The 21,992-nt window shown below is 45.5% G+C and overlaps 2 protein-coding genes across 7 annotated transcripts in view; one reads left to right on the top strand and one right to left on the bottom strand.

Annotated features, from left to right (window-relative positions):
- VPS13D (vacuolar protein sorting 13 homolog D) overlaps window positions 1-4,306 on the top strand; it is a 245,260-nt gene extending 240,954 nt beyond the window's left edge. For all 6 annotated transcript variants that reach the window (XM_033432975.2, XM_049695910.1, XM_049695917.1 and 3 more), the window contains 2 exons: window positions 1,140-2,830; window positions 2,915-4,306. In XM_033432975.2, the coding sequence (XP_033288866.2) occupies window positions 1,140-1,271 (132 nt within the window). In that variant the 3' untranslated portion in view covers window positions 1,272-2,830; window positions 2,915-4,306. The remainder of the gene's footprint in view (window positions 1-1,139; window positions 2,831-2,914) is intronic.
- The window catches only part of LOC117202358 (basic proline-rich protein-like), a 447,146-nt gene that overhangs the window by 362,528 nt on the left and 62,626 nt on the right, over window positions 1-21,992 (bottom strand). The window lies entirely within an intron of this gene.

Here is a 21,992-nt window from a genome sequence, read left to right as displayed (position 1 = left end):
AAACTTTACACTTGACCTCCAAAGGGTACAAGATATTGTTATGGCAGGACTTTTCAACAACACCGCTGCTGTTAATAACCAGCATTCGTTAAGGGTTTACTGTGTGTCAGGCTGGACTCTAGGTACTTCTAGATTATTTAATGTTGTACTGCTGTTGTCCCCACTTGGTGGTCAGGAGGCTTGGTGAGGACAGGTGACTTGCTCGAGGTTATCCGGCCAACACCGGAGGGAGCTGGGGTTCAAACCCACGTGCCCGTGCAGCTCCAGGGCTGGCAGCCTGGACCACTCTGCTGCCTCCGCTCGGAGGGGCTGTTGTTCGCTCGGCAGAAGCACGTGTGAGGGACCCCACCGCCAGCCATATTCTAACGTGGGATTTTTTCATGAAACCAGGTGTTAGCCCTGCTCATTTTTCACCTGGAATGCTAGGATTTTCAAGCCTGCATTCGAGAATGACGTGCCATTCAAAATGGCCCTGCTTATCTCAGTGTTTCCACAGATGAGAAACAGCAACCAGCCTTTTTGGGCCTCTCTCCCTTGACCTTCTCCCTGCCCAGGAATGCGCTTGGGTTTGGTTTGGCTTGTGCAGGCTCCCCTGGGGTCATTGGCTTAGGTTAGGGCCGGTAGATTAATTGAGTTAACACCCAAAAGCCTGAGTATTTCCACAAGTTCCTTTCGGAGGTGGGGAGCTTTGCCCAGCTGCACTTTCGCCCTTTCAAGGCAAGTGAGCTGTCTTGATAAGAAAGGCCTCGAGGGCATTTGTGTGCTTTGACCATCGCCAGACTTTAGATTTGAATCCCAAGTCTTTGTTAGTCTCACCTCAGCTGATCCTCACACCTCAGAGCTGAAACTGGTTCTCAGTTACAGGCAGTCCCAAATGTCAGGTGATTATGGGTCGACTGCACAGTCACCTGGGGAGTAAGTTAAAGATACAGATTCCAGAGATCCACCCCAGACCTCGAATCGGCATAACTAGGAGTAGGGCCCTTGGGAATCTGTTTCTTTAAACTATGACCCATGCTGTTCTGATCCACAGTCAGGCTGGGAGCTGCTGCCTGGGTGGATTTCAATGGCCCGTGTCCTGTGATTCTGTTTGGCTTCCCACCTTGGGGTCAGGTTACTCATTCTGTCCTTTTCTTCAGGTTCACGTGAAATCAGAGGTCCTTGCTATCAAGTTATCACAAGAAATAAACTATGCAAAGAGCCTTTACTATGAACAGCAACTTATGTTAAGACTCAGTGAAAACCAAGAGCAGTTGGAGCTGGACTCCTGAGAAACCCCAGCTGCTGGAGGGACACTCCCAGACGTAGACCCCAAACCAATCAGGAGGAGAGAGGCCTGTGGGCTTGGCTTAAATTAGAGGAAACCAGAATAAGGTTTGGGGGGATGCTATCAAGAGGGAGAGTAAATACTGGTGAGGGAGGTTACAAATGGAACCATATTAATTTGTGGGGCAGGGGGTTACTTTAGATTATGGGGAGGTAATTTTTAAGAGGCATTGGTTGAATAACGTTTAAAACAAAGAAAGTGTAACTGAGATCAATCTAATTTTTATATTGCCCTGTATTTTGTTAACATGTATATATGTACAACTGTGTGTCTGTAAATACGTAGGAGCATTTCTGAACAGGGCCTGTGATGTGTGTAAAGGTTTGTTAACTGTAAAGTAATATAAAATTATATTGGATCTTCTATTGCACTAATTCTACACGTCTCATTCAGGGTACTGTCCGTGAAGAGGGATTCTTGGAAGCTGCAGAATGTTATGCCTTAGTTTGGGAAACTAGAATATTCACGGTTAGGTGGGCTGAGGTGAGGGGGCAGGTGCGTCAAGAGCGATGCCTTTGAAACCTGTGCTCATCCCGGCTGGAGCTGCGAACTGAAGTGTCTAGACCCAGAGGCAGCCCTTGATGAGGCCTAGGGGAGTGACTCGGACACATCTTTTATTTATTTCTCCCCCAGTTTAAAGATAGTTCTTAAGAGTGTCACAAATTATTTTTTATCTGCCTGTCTCACTGGCTCTCTCCTGACTAGTCTTGCCAGACTTTGAGGTAAAACTGTGAGGTGTGTTCTGTTACCACGCGCACACACACGCCAGCATTATAAGGTTTCCTTGGGTTATTATCAGAGAGGCCAGTTTGAAACATTGGTAGGCTCTGAAAACTTAGAAGGGAAAAAAATCCCGTAGGACAGTTTAACAGATCAGAAATCCACAAATTTATCAAAAACTCACAGCGAGAGTGTTCCCTCTCCTGAGCAGCTGCAGCAGGAGGTCCTGGGACTCTGTTCTCCTTAATAAAGCTCCAGGCAGCCGCCCAGCCCCACAGCCCTGGGGACGGGCGACAGCAGCCCTGGGGTGAGAAGGCAGGGAGAAGGAGAGAGTCTTAGAAAAGGGAATGAAATCTGAGTGCTAAAAAGCTGTTCTTGTAAGTTTGGGGCCAAGATTTGGCCAAAATACCTCTTGCCCTTGGTTTTAAATTCCACCCGGTGGCAAGGCCTAGACCGAGTGTCTTCTCCTTCCTGGGTCTTCCTGGGTGGTTTCTCTTTTCTGTAAGGAATAACCAAGGTAGGGAGAGGGGAGGCCTAGAATGAATGACTAGCCTTGTGATTTTTTAATTTTTATTTTAATAAATCTAGTCAGTCTCTACAACCATGTCTCACGTAGCTGAGATCTAAAAGGACCCATCGGATCAGTGGATGCGTGGAAGGTATTGGTGTTTATGACTCATGACCCAGATCCTTCCAAAACACAAATGAAGCTAATCTGTCTCTCTCTCCCCACTCGCGGGTGTGTGTGTGTGTGTGTGTGTGTGTGTGTGTGTGTGTGTGTGTGTGTGTGTGTGTGTGTGTGTGTGTGTGTGTGTGTGTGTGTGTGTGTGTGTGTGTGTGTGTGTGTGTGTGTGTGTGTTTTCAAAGAGCTTTAACCCAAGTGCTTACTGCTCTGGCAAAATAGTGTTTTCAGGGCTCGTCTTGAACTCCAGGATTTGTATATAGTCTTCACTGAACTCTGGGTTCATGGACTGCAGAATTGAAGCCCAGCTTTTGAAGGGTCGGGGTGGGTTTTTGGTCCATCGGTTGGTTGGTCCTGCTGGGCCACAGCCATGTGCCAGGTGCGGCTCCCTGCAGGCTTCTTGTCTTCCTCACCAGCCTCCCACCCCGCACCCCACAAGTTTGCTTGTGGTTTTTGTCATCAGTAACGCACTGCCTGAGATCATGACCTCTTAACGATGAGACTCTCAGAGGGTTGATGGTTTGTGTCAGTGAGCCTTCTGTCACTTTCTGGAATGAAGTCACTTGGGAGTTCTGTTGGATTGAGGAGCTTGGTATGACTAAGGAAGCCTGACTCTGGGCCCAGCGGCAACCCGTGTTCTCTGCAGCTCTGCCCATGGGAAGTTGGTTGAGGGCTGCGCTGTGGAATGGTGCTTCCAGGAGACTCCAGAGGGGTGTTGAGATGCCCTCCTCCCAGCTCCTTTCTAAATCTCATCAGCCCTCGAAATACAATAGTTGCTCATCTCCCTACTGCACAGCTCCCCCCTGATGTTTGCACCTTGGAAGAGGCAGATGTTAAAATGGGATCCAAAGACCAAATGGGGCGGGGTTGGGGGGTGGGTGCCAGCTAAGAGCTTCTCAGGCTCCTCCGCCCTCGCAGCCCTCGTGCCAGGCCTGGTGATGGTAAGGTTTCAGGGGCTTTGGACATAGTTTCCTGGTTTGCCAGGAAAAAAATCCAAAGCTTTGGAGGAAGCAGGCCCTGGCTCTGGCTTTTAAATTGGCGTTTAGCCAGCGATGTCTGAGACTTCGTCAGGATAATTTCTGCCGATTTTCTTGGTGCCTCAAGTCCCCAGTTCCTCTCCGAGGAAAGTAAAATAAATGGAATTAGGAGAAATTGGGCAAGCAGAAAGCAAATCCCCCTCGATGCCCTGACCCAGCACAGCTGGCCGCATCACCACCTGGCCACAGCTGCTTTCCTCACCCACCAGAAAGGCTGGCTGTTCTGTGTTTCCCACACCTGGGCCTGCTCACCACTGACTGGGAAACAGAAACATGGCCTCTTAGCGGCCCGAGTACCTCACCGTGGTGGAGACGCACCTCGGGGTTTGGAAGGCTCCTGGGCCACTTTGTTTTTAAGCATCATCTGTGCCTCAAAATACCATAGTAGCTGCTCGATAATATTCTGAAAATAAAGTATCTGGGTCTCCACCGTGTGAACACTCTTACACTCACCAATCTGTTGAGACTCTTGAATCTGTTTCTCATATCAGAGTCGTTATTTTTCTTCCTGTGGAATAAAATGCTCTGTTGACTTCCAAACATGTTGTTTCCTTCTGGTTTCTTGCTGTCCCATAGATTGTAGAACCATCGCCAATGACAAATGCCAAACGTATTACAACACGTGCAGTCACACGCAGCCTTTCCCTCACTCCGGGCAAGCGCGTTCCCAGGCCAGCCCTGCACCTTGGGCCTTGCTTAACTTCCCAGGGTTGGCAGCTCTTCCCGTCAGCCAGGCCCGGCTTCGTGTTGGCTGCGCTCACCTCACCACTCTGAGGTTACTGGTCCAGGCCTGGCAGGATGGAAGTTGTCGTTTCTGAGGAGGAGACTTCAGCAGGAGCAGGATTGGTTAAGTTCAAGGTACTTACTTGATATTACTGGACAGGTCAAGCAGGCAGCCGGGCGCTGGAGTTCCAGGGATGAGTCCAGGCCAAAGGCATAAGATTGGGAGTCATCATGCAAGTGACAAGTGGAGCCTGGATGAAATATGAAATCCTCAAAGGAGTGGGGCAGTGTGGGGAGGGCAGCAAAGAAAAAAGGTCCAAGATCTGAGTCCTGGGGGTCCCTGGAGTTTAAGAGTTTAGGCAGGTGGAGGGGAGCAGCAAAGGAGACAGAGCAGCGCCTTCCAGAGTCGGGTGTGAAACCAGGAGGGCGTGGGGTCCAGAAAGGTCCACAGAGGAGGGAGATGAACTATCAAAGGCTGCTGATTAAGCAGGATGAGGACCAACAGTTAACACTGGATTTACAACATTGAGGTCACTGGAGACGTTCCTAAGAGTGGTTTCAGTGGCGTGGGGAGGGTGAAGCCTGGATACCTAGATTCAAGAAAAAAATGAAGAGAGATTTTGGAGAAAATGAATATTGACAACTCCTCTGGAGTAATCCGGCCATAAGTGGAGAGAGATGGCTGGTGCTTCTAGAGACGAGGGGCGATAATAACGGGGAGAAGGGAGCCTGGCTGGCCGGGGACGTGGGCAGATGAGGTCGAAACTACTGGAGATTCTCATTTGCTTTCTTCTGTTTTCCCAGGGAGATCAGCAGAGAGTAAGGACGGGGCAGGAGGGGATGGAAATTTGGAGAGAAGGGAGAGGTAGAAAACGGTCATTTAGGATAAAGGGAAAGTGAACAGACCAGGGAGGTACGGGATGTTTGCCAGGCAACAAACGGGCCCATTTGAGGTTGGTGATCAGGAATTTAAAGTGAGACCAGGCAGCCTGGTGGTGGTTTTCTCCAGCCACATTCAGCTGCAGGGTTCAGCGTGGAACAGGCAAAGAGCTGGATTTCATCAAGAAACGCTCCCCCTCATTCAAATACCCCGTCCACCGTCGGGGAGGGGAGGGGAGGGGAGGCTCACTCCCCCAGACGAGAGCACAACTGGAATATTGCAGGGGCTCCCGGAGCAGGGGGCCGGCATCTGAAGACAAGCTGTCCCAGGACGCCAGGCACAGAAAGGGCGCATGACACTCGGACACCAGGTCACTGTGGAGACCAGGTCCTGAGGAGTAGGTGCTGGTCCAAGCTGCGTCTCTCTGGCTGGGAGGTGCCTGAAGCAATTGTGGACACCAAAGGAAGAAGGGAACTTTGCTTTTTATTCCTGTTTGATTATCCAACAGGAATAATCCTGTTGAAACTTCTAAACGTCAGATTTAAAATTTTTGCATACAAATGGGAAACAAAAATATAATTTCATATCTATGTTACAGCATATGAGGGCAGCCGTTGCTTCCGCCCCATATCCCTCCCAACTCCACCTCAAAACCAGTGAACTCGTGGATGGCCAGTGTTCTCACTATGTTCATGTGATTATATACAGACGTAGAACACAGACATAGTCATATGTCGTTCCCAGCGTTCGTTTTCATAACATTGGAATCGTATACTTTTCTGCACCTTCTCAGTGTTACCTTCAGGTTGGTGTAACTCTGTCCCCTTAAATGCAGCACAACTGATGGTGTGACTGTCCTGTGTGGACTCAGCGATTCCTGTATTGAAGGGCATTCACTTGATTCTCACGCCACCCCCCCCCGCCCCCTAACACCAGCGCTACAGTAGACACCCTCCTACTTATGTACGTATGCACTAGTTTTATTTCTGTGCAGCAGATTCCCAGCAGCCGATTGTCTCCGAGGATACACGCAAGATCACTTTCCACAAATGCTGGTGGGGATGTGGAGGGCTGCGGCCCACCTGAGTGCCCTCTCTCTGTGCCCCCGCCAGAAGTGTCAACCAGTCTAATAGGGACAAGTCGCATTTCATTCTTGCTTTAGTGAATTACCAGCAGTGAGTCTGACCATCTTTTCATTTTGTTTGTAGGAATTTAGGTTAGGAATGGCTGTTGAATTACAGCAAAACCCTTCCAGCATCTATTGTTATGACCATATTGTTTCTTCTCCTTTAATTTTTTAAAAATGGAATACATTATATTGACAGATTTCCTGGTACCACACCACCCTTAGTCCCTGGAACAAGCCCCATTTGGTCATAATGTGTTAATCTGTTATTCTTTTGATACATTTCGTGGTTCTTTTGGCTAGTATTTTGAGTCTTTTCATCTTTATAGTGAGAGGGGGTCTATCTATAATTTTCTCATTTCACAGTCTCTTCAGATTTTAGAATTAAAATTATGCTACCTCCATAAAATGCATAGGAGAACTCTCCACCATTTTCTGTGGCTTGCAAGACTTAAGACTTGGAGTTTCTAGTTCTAGTTTTTAAAAGTTAGATGAATGTAGGCCTCAAATCCATCCGGTTCCAGAACCTTTTTCAAAGATTCCTTTTAATCGTCACCCGCCACCCCCCTTTCCCACCCCCATGCCCTCTGCTAATTGGAGTATTCAAGTTTCCCGCTGCTTCATAGGTCAATTTTGGTAGCATATTTGGTTTTCCAAAAATCATCCAGTTCTCTTTAGGTTTTTTAAATTTGTTGCCATACATTTGTATGCATTCTCTAAAGATTATTTTAATACTTCCTATATCTGGTTATTTCTCCTTTCTCTTTCTTAATCTTGCATATTTTTACTTTTTTTTTTTTCATAACTAAGTTTTTGAGGAAGTTGCTGTTCTTTTCAGAGAACCAGTTTGGGATTGGTTTCCCTTTGCTACTTTGTTTTCATTATTCTGTTGATTGTACCTTTAATCTTTTGTTTCTCCTACCTGGCTTGTTTTGATTTATCTTTACTGTTCTTTTCTTGCTTTCTAAGACAGGTGTTTAGTTTTGTTTTTTTCACCTATCTTCTTGAATAATGATGACATTTTAGGGTTATACATTTTTTTCTAAATACAGCTTTATCACATAAATTTTGGTATTAAGTGTTCTTTAATTGCTTTCTGTGTCGTTTTTTAATTTTTTTTTTTTTTAAGATGTTGGGGGTAGGAGTTTATTAATTTATTTATTTATTTTTGCTGTGTTGGGTCTTCGTTTCTGTGCATGGGCTTTCTCTAGTTGTGGCAAACGGGGGCCACTCTTCATCGCGGTGCACGGGCCTCTCACTATCACGGCCTCTCTTGTTGCGGAGCACAGGCTCCAGACGCGCAGGCTCAGTAGTTGTGGCTCACGGGCCCAGTTGCTCCGCGGCATGTGGGATCCTCCCAGACCAGGGCTCGAACCCATGTCCCCTGCATTAGCAGGCAGATTCTCAACCACTGCGCCACCAGGGAAGCCCTCTGTTTCGTTTTTAATTTACTTTTGATTTCTTCTTTCATCTTAGAGCTACCTAGGAATGTGTTTGTAATTTCTAAATACTAAAAAATAAAAGTATCCTCCTTAAATTAGCTATTTTGAATTTTATTGGATTATAATCAGCAAATGTAACCTGAAGTTTTCTACATTTAAAAAAAATCTGGGCGGGCTTCCCTGGTGGCACAGTGGTTGAGAGTCCGCCTGCCAATGCAGGGGACACGGGTTCGTGCCCCAGTCTGGGAAGATCCCACATGCCGCGGAGCGGCTGGGCCCGTGAGCCATGGCCGCTGAGCCTGCATGTCCGGAGCCTGTGCTCCGCAACGGGAGAGGCCACAACAGTGAGAGGCCCGCGTACCGCAAAAAAAAAAAAAAAAAAATCTGTTGTGTTTTTTTGTCCAATTACTTGATCAATTTTTATAAATGTTCCATGAGCATATGAAACAAAAGTATATTCTCTGAGGCATGTAAAGAAAGATAGGTAAGTAGGTAGGTAGGTAGGATAGAGGGAGGGAGGGATGGATGGATGGATGGACAGACAGACACATACATACTTTCAGATAGAAGTTTATGGACTGTATTAATCAAATCCTGTATGATTTTACTTATGTTCTGGTAAGAGAGCTCTGACCTACATGTTCCGAGCGGCCAGCGAAGCAAGTTCTCTGTATTCCGCTGGAACAGCCGTAAGTACTTAAAGTTAGAAGAAAGGAGAAAGAAGAAAACACAGCAGCCTTAATTAAGCTGCGTCAAGTAATCCAGTTGGGACTTTAGAAGAAATTGATTCTGGAACAATGGCCCTACCGAGCCTCCGGCCCTGCGCCCACCCACTTCATGCTCTCAGACGAGCCCGGACATTGGCCCCGGACATGGGCCCCCCACGGTCTTTACCAAGCAACACACCTGGTGTAAACAGTTCTCAGGGGGTAATAAACCTTCACACCTCATGCTTATTCTGGTCTAACTCAAAAGCACAAAAAAGTCATGGGTACATTTTGCCTCGGAGGAAGTGTGTGGATCTAGGCCAATTTGATCCTTGGAAACCCTGGGTGAGTGAGCCCCTCGGGGGGTGGTGTGGGGAGAAGAGGGAAGGGGGGGGAGGTGCTGACGTGACTCCCAGGGCAGCTTCAGGGGGAAAAGCCCGGCCTTTGGGGCATGTTTTCCTGAGGTGCTTCACTTCAGGGGTACACGGGGACTTCTGGGAAGTTGGGCCAAGCCTGCAGAAAGGCAGTTCTCCATTCTGTTTAATGGTTTGTCCACAGAGACCACCCGTCCCGAGGTGTGTTCCAGACAACACAGGTGATTCTGATGCCAGTCACTAAGCCTCCGTCCCTCCAACAACAGGGAGGCACTGCCAGCCCTTGCTGTGAGCAGCTACCTGGGGGCCAGTCTCAGGACTGGGGGCCAGGGATAGGCGATGAGTAGGGTGACACTCTCACTGCCCTCCCTGGGCTAGTGGATCTCAGGGTGGGGCAGGGAAGCCTTCTGACAGGGGAGGAGGTGGGTCGTCTGAGCCCAGAAGGGCTGAGAAGAGCGAGCGAGGCAAAGAGGAGAGAGCAGTGCGCATGGGACATCCTGGGAGTGAGGAGCTGCTCGGCCTGTGGAGGATCGGGGTCTCCAGACTGGCTGCAGCGCAGTGCGATGAGGCTGGACAGACGGGCCGGGTCACGTCGGGCTCTGTACACCACGTGGGGGAAGGGTTTTAAGCAGAGGATGTCACGCAAGATTGGCATCTCCAAAAATACCTCTCTGGCTGCAAAACGGAGAATGAGTAGGACACGTGAAGGGAGGAAGGCGGCTGCAGTGGTCCAGGTAAGAAACGATCGTGGCTTGGACCAGGAGCCGGTGGTGGAGATGGAAAGAGGTACAGAGACTTGGGATGTGTTTTCGAGGAAGAATAGATGAGACAGAGGGATTGATCTAATGCAGAGGATGAGAGGGAAAGAGGTATCAAGGGCCATTCCTGGGTTTCCAGCTTAGGTAACCTGGTGACCCGTGATGTGGTTACCGAGATGGGAGAATACTGGAGGAAGAGCTGCATGTTTGGACTTCCCTGGTGGCGCAGTGGTTAAGAGTCCACCTGCCAATGCCGGGGACACGGGTTCGAGCCCTGGTCTGGGAAGATCCCACATGCCGCAGAACAACTAAGCCCGTGTGCTACAACTACTGAGCCTGTGCTCTAGAGCCTGTGAGTCACAACTACCGAGCCCACATGCCACAACTACTGAAGCCCCCGAGCCTAGAGCCCGTGCTCCACAACAAGAGAAGCCCCTGCACCACAACGAAGAGTAGCCCCCGCTCACTTCAGCTAGGGAAAGCCCACGCACAGCAACGAAGACCCAATGCAGCCAAAAATAAATATAAATATATAAACATTTTTTTAAAAAAAGCTGGATGTTTATGGCTGGTGTCCATTTGCTGACAGATACATATTTGTGTAAGGTCAAATGAATAAATGAATGTCTTAGGTTATGGGCATATTTGCTTTGTCAGTGACCTGTTGAGTGGAGATGGGAAGTAGGCAGTTTAGCACGTGAGAGTGGCTTGCCTGTGAGCAGTGTTTGGTGTGATGGGAGTCGATTCAATTCTAGTGAGAGTGGAACAGCAGAGGAGAAGAGGGGCTGGATCAGGCCCTGGGGATGCCAACATTTAATGGGTGCGGCTAAGAGTGTGAGCCAGCAAAGGAGACAGAAAGAGCGCGCGGACACGTAGGTGGAGAAGTAGAAGAGAATGTTTCCAGAAAGAGGACGTGGTCAACTGCTTGGATGATGTTGAAAAGCCCAGTAAGATGTGTGCTGGATTCAACAGTGTGGAGGACAACGCCTGTAAGAAAAGGGTTGTTGGGATCCGGGAAGCAGAAGCTAAGATGAGAGGGTCAAGTGTGGACGGCGGGTCGAGTAGAGACAGTGAGTGTCCTTCCCTGTGACAGAGTGGCCATTGAATGGTCGGCCCTTGACTGTGACACACTAAGGGCGGGAGTGGTTACCTGGCTGCCTGCAGACAATTAAAAAACAATCAAAATTAAGACTAAAAGCCAGTCTGCTTTTTATCATCACGCGCTTGGCAATTCTAAACAAGATCTGTGATAAAGTTCTCTTCCACTTAAACATCTTCAGTGGGTCTAAGTTCTGTCGAGTTTTAATAATATATATGGAAACTTCGAATTAGCACATTTATATTAATTATCCTTTAATAAAAGCTTGTATTCTACATGGAAATTAATTCTGAGAACTTCCAGGTATACAGTGGGCCCACAACACACACAAACTCAGCTTCACACCCTCATCTGGAGATGAAGTTCTACTGTTTTGGAATCGTTCAAGCCTACTTGGGGCACAGTTCACTTTTCCAGCCCCTGTGTTCCTACATATCCCTGCATTTAAATAATTTATTTGAAGTAAATGATAATAGACAGTGATTATAAAGATGAAGCAAAACTTGAATTGCTCCAATTCTGTCATTCTGTGTAACCACTTACAGTTTTTATTGGTGGTTAAAATTTTAAACAGTGCAACAGAGTGCAGACTATGAAGTGTAATATTTTTGTTTGGAAAAGTGCAAATTTTAGTTCACGAATGAATCATAAAGAAAATCAAGCATGAGATCAATCGTATGATTTATTAGTTGCTCAAATTGTACCTTTTGCAGACGTATTGATTTTGTTAAAATTCACCTACAAGTTACTGGACAATTATTTAAATAAACATTTTTATATAGGCCTATAACCAACATAATCAAAATTTGTATACCAGGTATACCAGGTACACCACTGGCCCAAAGTAAGGATCCTTGGGGATGTCCAGGTCTGCCATCTCTGCAAATAGGATAGGAATTGGGTCTGACCACCAGGAAAACCAGACTGAACCAAGGCCCTTAATGATGCTAATAAGAGGAGTTCGCTGAAGGATTGAAACAAGGAACACATCTTCAGCCCAGCCTGAATTGGGGGAGAGAAAGGCAAATGAGAGGCGAGATCTCGAATGAAAGAACCCTGAACTTGAACTTGGTACTAGTTTAGAATGAACTGTTTCTATCCTTTGCCCCACCATGCCCCACCCCACACTGATCCTGTCCACAGAGGTAACTACTTTCATTTCTTTTCCAGTTTCTTCTTGTATTTACCTCCATTTTTTCTAAATACCATGTTTTTACCACCTATTCTTGATTTCTTCCCATCAGAGGTGTTATCTACTGATTTCCTACTGCAGAAGATTGGAATCTGGCTCTTTTTATGCCCCCTACCTCCTGCCCCCAGTAGTCCACAGTGAAAAAAATGGGACATCATTACAGACCCTACAGACATTTAAAGGATAACAAGGAGATATCATGAACAACTTTTTGCTTTTAAATCTGACAACTCAGATAAAATGGGACACATTTTTTGAAAGGCACATATTACCAAAATTGACAGAAAAAATAGAAAATCTGAATAGCCTTATATCTATTAAAGAAACTAAATTTGTAATTAAAAACCTTCCCACAAAGAAAACTCCCGGCCTAGATGGCTTTACTTGTGAATCCCATCAAACATTTAAGGAAAAATTAATATCAATCCTATACAAATCCTTTCAGAAAATAGAGGAGAAAGCACTTTCCAAATCATTTTATGAGGTTAGCATTACTCTGATAGCAAAAACAAACAGAATTTTTATAAGAAAACCAAAGACCAATATCCCTCATGGACATAGATGCAAAATTTCTTAACAATTTTTTAGCAAATTAATTCAATAAGTCATGAGGCCCAATTGAAAATAAGCAAGCATCTCAACAAACACCTCACAAAAGAAATACACAGAAGGCCAAAAAGCACGCGAAAAACGTGCAATATCCCACTCCCAAGGAAGTGCAAATTAAAACCACAGTAAAATATCACCGCACACCTGTAGAATAATTAAAATTTAAAAATATGATGATAGCAAGTATTGGCAAGGATGTGGGACACATGGAATTCTCATGCAGTGCTGGTGGGAACGTGAAATAGTGAAACTAGTTTGGAAGACAGCTTGGCGGTTTCTCAGAGTTAAACGTACACTCACCATATGACCCATCAGTTCTACTCCTAGGTATCTACTCAAGAGAAATGCAAACACGTCCACACAAAGACTTGTACACAAATGTTTAATCATAAGAGCCAAATCCTGGAAACAAATGTCCATCAACAGGTGAGTGGATAAAAAAGGATGGACTTCTACTCAGCAAGGACGTGAACAAATTACTGACACACAAAACCACAGGGATGAGTCTTGACGTGGTGCTGAGCAACAAGGTGATATCGAATCCAAGCTTTAAAAAGATAACCATGGTGGTGGTGTGGAGGTTGGATGGAACAGAAGTGACCAGAGGGAGAAGTTCTCCTTAGGGAACTATTCAAATTGTCCAGGCAAGAGAAGATAAGAAGGAGTTAAACTAAGGAAATGGAGAGAAAACAAGAAAAAAGAATCCACCTAGTACATTGACTGTGTGTATGTGCTGGGAGGTGGAAGGACCATTATTGCCGGACCAGAATCGGCTCTCTGTGGACTGTATGTAATCCAATTACCAAGCAGTGCAATCCTATCCCTGGATACAGGGATTCGTTCTAGAATGGATACATGGTCCAATCAGAGGGAATCCAGGAACTTGGGCAGAAGTTACCAGGAAGAGATGCTGTCTTTCCACTGGACTTGAACATGGAAGCTATGAGCCTGGAGCTGCCGGGAACCAGTGTGTGCGGGGGGCCTGTGCCAGCGGGAAGCAAAATGGAGAGAGGCCACGTCCTAATGATATCACTTGAGGCCCTGGGCTTCACTTAAACCTGTTCCAAGGTTCATTTACTTGTTTAAGTCATTTGTAACAGGAAGGGTCTTGACTACACTACTTGAAGATGGAAAACTGGGAAGAGGATGGGCAGGTGATGAGTTTCATTTTGGACACATTGCACTTGGGACTCTTTGGAACCTCCAGTGAGCAGTGTTGGAAAGATAGAGATTTGGGAGTCATTCCTTTAGAAATGATAGTTTAAATATACCTTGGAGTGGGACTTCCCTGGTGGCGCAGTGGTTAAGAATCTGCCTGCCAGTGCAGGGGACATGGGTTCGAGCCCTGGTCCAGGAAGATCCCACATGCCACAGAGCAATCAAGCCTGTGCGCCACAACTACTGAGCCTGCATGCCACAACTGCTGAAGCCCGCGCACCTAGAGCCCCTGCTCTGCAACAAGAGAAGCCACCACAGTGAGAAGCCCACGCACCGCAACAAAGAGTAGACCCCGCTCGCCGCAACTAGAGAAAGCCCGTGCGCAGCAACAAAGACCCAATGCAGCCAAAAATAAATTAAAAAATAAATAAATATACCTCAGAGTAAATGACGGTGCTCAGAGAGGGCGTAAAGTGAGGAGAGACGTGGACTAAGGTCTGAACCCTGGGGAGACCTGATGGGACTGGGAGAGAAGGAGCTAGGGAAGGCCAGTTAAGAGGTGAAGATGGCAGGACAAGTGTTCTAGAGGGAGAAACTGGGCCATGGTGTCCAGCTGTGCTCGGAGGTCAGGTTGAGCAAGACTGAAAAGAAGCCAATGGATTTGGAAACTAGGCCATAGGTGACCTGCACCCAGCAGTTCTGGGAGTGGTGGATGTTGACACAGGATCCAAAGGTGAAGCAGTGAACGTAGATCTTGCGTTAAAATTTGTCTGAAGGAGGGAAAGAGTGAGGGTGTTTTTTTCCTTTTAGGTGCTTTAAAAACAGCAGGGAGGGGCTTCCCCGGTGGCGCAGTGGTTGAGAGTCCGCCTGCCGATGCAGGGGACGCAGGTTCGTGACCCGGTCCGGGAAGATCCCACGTGCCACGGAGCGTCTGGGCCCGTGAGCCATGGCCACTGAGCCTGCGCGTCCGGAGCCTGTGCTCCGCAGTGGGAGAAGCCACAGCAGTGAGAGGCCCGCGTACCACACACACACACACACACAAAAAAAAAAAAAAAAAAACCCGCAGTGAGGTGGGCCTGCTTGTGGACAGGAAAGGAGTAGCCAGTGGAAAGGGGGACGGCAAAGGGGAGGGGGAGCCTGACCAGGGATGGGTGGAATGGGAGGACACGGGATCTTACAGGCCTGGGCAGAGCAGGCCTCTTGCCTCTGAGACGTGTCCAGTTGCATTTTGATACATTAGCCAAGATGTTTTATGTTCTCAGTTTTGTGTTTGGTTTTTTTTACTCCCACTGCCTCACTGCCTCTGGAGGGATGGGTAGCAATCAGGGAAGCAGAACCTTGAGGGTTATTTGGGAATCAGGTCGGGTGCTGGGAGTCAGACCTGACACAGGGGTGGGAGGAGGCGTAGGACTAAGGAGGGGCCTGGGGTAGATGTCTCTGGAAGGTTCTTGGCTCTTAGGGGCTGCCCTCTGAGGGTTTACAGCCAAGGGCCTGGGGTCAGTGTGCGTCAGCAAGACCAGCCAGCAGGGCTGAGAGCTGCCATAACCCACCAGCTCCCCATGTCTGTCTCTCACGACCTCAACCTAACAATAACCTTAAAAGCACAGGAGCCGCTGCTCACCTTTACCTCCCAAATCACATGCACCTTCCCTTTTGGCAACTCTGCCTTGGAACCATACAGGAGGGCAATTCTGAGATCCATAGCTCCTAGTGTTACCAAGTAGACCAGCGCCATCCCATAGAAATACAGGACAAGTCATAGACGTAAACTCTTCTAGCAGTCGCATTTTAGGAAAAGGAAAAAGAAATTCAAAACTAATTATATTGAATTAGTGATATATTTAACCCAAGTGTCCAAAATATTATCATTCAGTAGACACGATATTTTTAAGAAATACTCAAATGTATTTAGCTAGTAAGTAATGAAGAATTCAAAAGAAAATTTCATTTATTAAAATTATTACATCTTTTCCCTCCTAACAATGAGTAACATTCTCTTCCTTTCCCTATATTTTAACAAAAACAGTTATTCCTTGCATTTTCATTAGCAATTAACTCTTAACTATGACATACTCTATATTATGTTGGCTTGCATTTTTTAATACAGTCCTGAAATTGCTAGAATCTACATGATGAAATAATTTAATAAGATTCCATGTGGTATGGAATTTTTAGACACAATTATTAATGTGCTATTTTGCATTCTTACTGTGCACTACATCTTCAGTGGATACAAAATGCAATTTTGATAACTGAAACTTGCCAGTTGTTTCACAGTACTTTATTATATTGGGTGTCTTGTCTTTCTTGGGCTTTATTTAGCTAATGAATGAGTACATTAGACAATTTGGGGTTTTAGTTGGGATTTTACATAGCTTACATTTCAATTCTTTGGTTCCTTGTTGTTTCTATTAACCCATAGCATTATTTTAATAAATGTTATATTATCAACCTACCCAAAAAATACGTCCACTGTGTGTTGTATACTCAGCATCTCAGTTCAGACTAGGCACAGTTCAGTAGTCAGGTATAGCTGGCAGCTGCCACGTGGGACAGAGCAGAAGTAGACGGTAGAACAATCCAGTGTTGGCTGTCACACAGAAATACAAAGAAACTGCTTTGGAAGCACCCCGATCCTAGGCCCTCGGTGACTGCAGGCCTGGGACTTGATGTAAAGAGCGGGTTCATGGAGCCCGTGCCTGACCCAGGCTAAGGAGCGGCCGTCATCCTTCTTGGCAAACACATCACCTGCTCCCTGTCTAGTCTGAGAGATACCAGCAGGGACCCAAGACTGGGACCCCACCTGACTCCTCACATGGACATCACCCTTTGGAACAGGTCAGGACACTCGCAAGCCCTTCAAGGTGGAGGCTGTGCTGGACTGTGGCGGGGGTGGCCGGAGGTGGTACCAAAGGGCACGGATGCCCTTCCCTGCGCTGGATGGAGCTGAACCAGCTGGGGCAGTGGTGGGTACCAGAGTTTGGACACAGTCACATGGGAAGGCTCCCTGCCCCAGACCCTCCTGTGTCCCCAGCTGTGACCGTAAGGGCTACCATGAAGGTTCACACCTCTGAGTTAAGGCCTTGGTGCCTGGGGAGTTTCTTGGTGGACCAAGGGCAGATTGCTATCAGATATTCAACCTCGGTTTGCAGGGGTCCTGAATCCGTTTCATCTGGCGGCTCTGTGGGAACACACATCTGGACGCGAGAGGGTTGAGGAACAGTCGAGAAGGCAAGCAATGCTGTCACAGAAGAACACAAGGCCACGGGCTCCTTGTTGCCAGGGGAGCAGATGGCACTGGGAGGAGGAGGGTGTGAAGGTGACTTGGGTAGCCTGTCCCCAGTTTGCCCGGGCCAGCCTGGGCAATAGTGACCAGTTTTCTCATAGCTGGATGCCCAGTGTGGGTTGGCCTGGCCCTGTAATTTCCCCGCTGAGGACTCCCTGTCAGCCTGAGGGAGGGTTACTTCAAGTCTATTTGGCCGTGAAATTTTGGGAGCACCTCATGGTGTCTCTTGTGACCACTGGGGCTCAGAAGAGGCCAGAGGGCCTCTGTTTCTCCTTTGTTTGGGCTCCAGGAACCTGACTTTGTTTCTAAACACCAATATCTGATTAAGGCAACTCTGCAAACGAAACCAAGGCCCCTGGCCAACTGCCCAGGGTGTATAAAGGCCCAGGCAGAGAGGCCAGAGGTGTGCACGTGCACACACCACGCGCGAAACAGGACAGGGGAAGAGCACGCCGGCCCAAGGCCTCGGTGCCCGGGTCCGACCCAAAGGCTCTCCCGGGCCTGTCTGTCCCAGGGCAGCTCAGCACCCGACTTGGTGGTTACAAACTTCAGCAAGTTTATTTCAGAAGTTGACACCTGGGGAAGGAGGCATCCCATCAACTCTCAGCGCACATTGTGGCCCTCGGCTTTGTCCTGTTAATCTAGTTCTCTCCTCAAGACAGGCCTCACAAATGACGAAAGAGAATGGCTGTGAATATTAGTGTTTTAAGTCATTAATTTATAATCTTTCAAATATGTCAGCAGACTGAAAGTGGAAATGGTGAAGCATTGGTCATAAACTGTCTTTTGCTAGTGGGAGAGTATGACATTTCCATCTTACGCACAAAATAGGTGTTTAGCAGGGGCTTCCCTGGTGGCGCAGTGGTTGAGAGTCCGCCTGCCGATGCAGGGGACACGGGTTCGTGCCCCGGTCTGGGAGGATCCCACATGCCGCGGAGCGGCTGGGCCCGTGAGCCATGGCCGCTGAGCCTGCGCGTCCGGAGCCTGTGCTCCGCAACAGGAGAGACCACAACGGTGAGAGACCCGCGTACCGCAAAAAAAAAAAAAAAAGGTGCTTAGCAGAGTGACTGGCAGACTTATCTACAACTCAGCTCCTGTCTACGTAGCCTAGTTTATGGTCAAATTGTTGGGTTTCAATGTTTTTCAGGTTTTCTTGATGGGACTCCTGAAACAAATCTGTCTAGAAGATAAAATGTAGTACTATTTAAAAAGGGACAAGTGGAATAGATTGCATTGAGTGTTGTTTGTTCAACTTTGTCTCCTGCCTTCTGTTGTTTTTTTTTATAGTTTCTTTATGTTTTTCCTCCCTTCCACTCTTATCATCCAGCATCCTCTCCCCTCCCACTCCCCAGTTTCTTGTGTATTTTTCCAGGAAGATACACACACACAGACTCTCTCTCTCTCTCTCTCTCTCTCTCTCTCTCTCTCTCTCAAATCTTTTTATCTATCCAGGCAATTACATATATATCTATATACTCTTTGCTCTTTTTATTTTGCATTAAAAAAATGTTAGCATACTACTTCTTTGCAGTTTTTTTCTTCTTGATGCAAGTGTGTGGACTCTATTGACTTGTTGGTTAACATTCAGAAGATGAAAAATTTTTAAAGTACACAGCCTAAGACCACAAAAATAAAATGCGTGAAAACAGAAGGCAAATATTAAGCCATTAAACGAATGGACTTTAACGGACTTAATGTGTATTATACACAGATGAATGGAGACAAATGATTTTGAGTCTGGAGGTAAGTATAGCACTTCAGTGGAGAAAGAGTGTAGTTATGGAACATATTTTAGAGCAATAGCACTTTCTAAATAGCTTTTCTGAATATTATGAAATGTAAAGTCCTACTCTGGATGTATATTTTCAAGCAATATTTGAAAAAGTACAATTCAGACTGAAAAGCTACTCAAAGATTAATTAAAACCCTGCCATAGTGGTACTTGTTTTTTGCTTTTTTGTGTTTTTTTTAAATTTTAAATTTTATTTTTTATTGGAGAATAGTTGATTTACAATGGTGTATTAGTGTCAGGTGTACAGGAAAGTGATTCAGTTTTACATGTACCTATATCCATTCTTTTTCAGATTCTTTTCCCATATAGGTTATTACAGAATATTGAGTAGAGTTCCCTGTGCTATGTATTAGGACCTGGTTGATTATCTATTTTATATATAGTAGTGTGTATATGTTAATCACAAACTCCTAATTTATCCCTCCCCCCACCCCCACCTTTCCCCTTTGGTCACCATAAGTTTGTTTTCTATGTCTGTGAGTCTCTTTCTGTTTTGTAAATAGGTTCATTTGTATCATTTTTTTAGATTCCACATATAAGTGATATCATATGATATTTGTCTTTCTCTGTCTGACTTACTTTACTCAGTATGACAATCTCTAGGTCCATCCATCTTGCTGCAAATGGCATTATTTCATTCTTTTTGATGACTGAGTAATATTTCATTGTATATATCTACCACGTCTTCTTTATCCATTCGTCTGTTGATGGGCGTTTAGGTTGTTTCCATGTCCCGGCTATTGTAAATAGTGCTGCAGTGAACATTGAAGTGCATGTATCTTTTCGAATTAAGGTTTTCTCTGGATATATGCCCAGGAGTGGTATTGCTGGATCATATGGTAGCTCTATTTTTAGTTTTTTAGGAACCTCCATACTGTTCTCCATAGTGGTTGTACCAATTTACATTCCCACCAACAGTGTAGGAGGGTTCCCTTTTCTCCACACCCTCTCCAGCATTTATTATGTGTAGACTTTTTGATGCTAGCCATTCTGACTGGTGTGAAGTGATATCTCATTGTAGTTTTGAGTTACATTTCTCTAATAATTAGGGATGTTGAGCAACTTTTCATGTACATTTTGGCCATCTGTATGTCTTCTTTGGAGAAATGTCTATTTAGATCTTCTGCCCATTTTTTGATTGGATTGTTTTTTTGATATTGAGCTGCATGAACTGTTTGTATATTTTGGAAATTAATCCCTTATCAGTCACTTTATTTGCAAATATTTTCTCCCATTCTGAGGGTTGTCTTTTCTTCTTGTTCATGGTTTCCTTTGCTGTGCAAAAGCTTTGAAGTTTCATTAGATCCCATTTGTTTATTTTTGTTTTTATTTTCATTACTCTAGGAGGTGGATCCAAAAAGATATTGCTGTAATTAGTGTCAAAGACTGTTCTGCCTATGTTTTCCTCTAAGAGTTTTATAGTATTGCATCTTACATTTAGGTCTTTAATCCATATTGAGTTTGTTTTTGTGTATGGTATTAGGGAGTGTTCTAATTTCATTCTTTTACATGTAACTGTCCAGTTTTCTCAACACCGGTTATTGAAGAGACTGTCTTTTCTCCATTTTATATTCTTGCCTCCTTTGTCATAGAGTACATGACCATAGGTGCCTGGGTTTATTTCTGGGCTTTCTATCTTGTTCCGTTGATCTATATTTCTATTTTTGTGCCAGTATCATACTGTTTTGATTACTGTAGCTTTGTAGTATAGTCTGAAGTTGGGGAGCCTGATTTTTCCAGCTCCGTTTTCCTTTCTCAAGATTGCTTTGGCTATTAGGGGTCTTTTGTGTTTCCATACAAATTAAAAAATGTTTTGTTCTAGTTCTGTGAAAAATGCCATTGGTAATTTGATAGGGATTGCACTGAATCTGTAGATTGCCTTGGGTAGTATACTTATTTTGACAATATTGATTCTTCCAATCCACGAACATGGTATGTCTTTGCATCCATTTGTGTTACCTTCGATTTCTTTCCTCAGGGTCTTATAGTTTTCAGAGTATAGGTCCTTTGCCTCCTTAGGTAGGTTTATTCCTAGGTATCTTATTCTTTTTGTTGAGATAGTAAAGGGGGTTGTTTCTCTAATTTCTCTTTCTGTTCTTTCATTGTTAATGTATAGAAATGCAAGAGATTTATGCATTTTTCTTATTTCCTGAGGTAAGACTGTATTGCTATAAACTTCCCGCTTAGAACTACTTTTGCTGCATCCTATAGGTTTTGGATCATTGTGTTTTCATTTTCATTTGTCTCTAGGTATTTTTTAAATTTCCTCTTTGATTTATTCAGTAATCCATTTGTTTTTTAGTAACAGTGTTTAGCCTCCACGTGTTTATGTTTTTTACAGTTTTTTTTTCTTGTAGTTGCTACTCCATCTTTCTTTTGTTTTCCATTTGCATGGAATACTTTTTTTTTTTTTTTTTTGCGGCATACGGGCATCTCACTATTGTGGCCTCTCCTGTTGTGGGGCACAGGCTCCGAACGTGCAGGCTCAGCGGCCATGGCTCACGGACCCAGCCACTCCGTGGCACGTGGGATCCTCCCAGACCAGGGCATGAACCAGCACCCCCTGCATCGGCAGGCAGACTCTCAACCACTGCGCCACCAGGGAATCCCTGGAATACATTTTTCCATCCCCTCACTTTTAGTCTGTATGTGCCCCTAGATGTGAAGTGGGTCTCTTGTAGACAGCGTATATATGGGTCTTGCCATTCAGCCAGCCTATATCTTTGGGTTGGAGCATTTAATCCATTTACATTTAAGGTAATTCTCAATATATATGTTCTTGTTGCCATTTTGTTAATTGTTCAGGATTTGGTTTTTTAGGTCTTTTTTCTGTCCTTCTTTTGTTGTCTTCTCTTGTGATTTGATGATTGTCTTTAGTGTTGTGTTTGGATTGCTTTTTCTTTTGTGTGTATCTATTGTAGTTTTTTGGTTTGTGGTTACCATGAGGTTTTGATATAGCAGTCTATATATATACAAGATTGTTTTAAGTTGCTGGTCACTTAATTTCAAATGCATATCCAATCTCCTGCATTTGTACACTCCTCTTCTCACAACTGCTGGTTTTGATATCATATTTGTGT

The sequence above is a fragment of the Orcinus orca genome, chromosome 1 (genome assembly GCF_937001465.1).
Source record: "Orcinus orca chromosome 1, mOrcOrc1.1, whole genome shotgun sequence".
NCBI lineage: Eukaryota > Metazoa > Chordata > Mammalia > Artiodactyla > Delphinidae > Orcinus > Orcinus orca.
The sequence above is the reverse complement of the archived record's forward strand: the minus strand, read 5'-3'. Positions and strand labels throughout refer to the sequence as shown.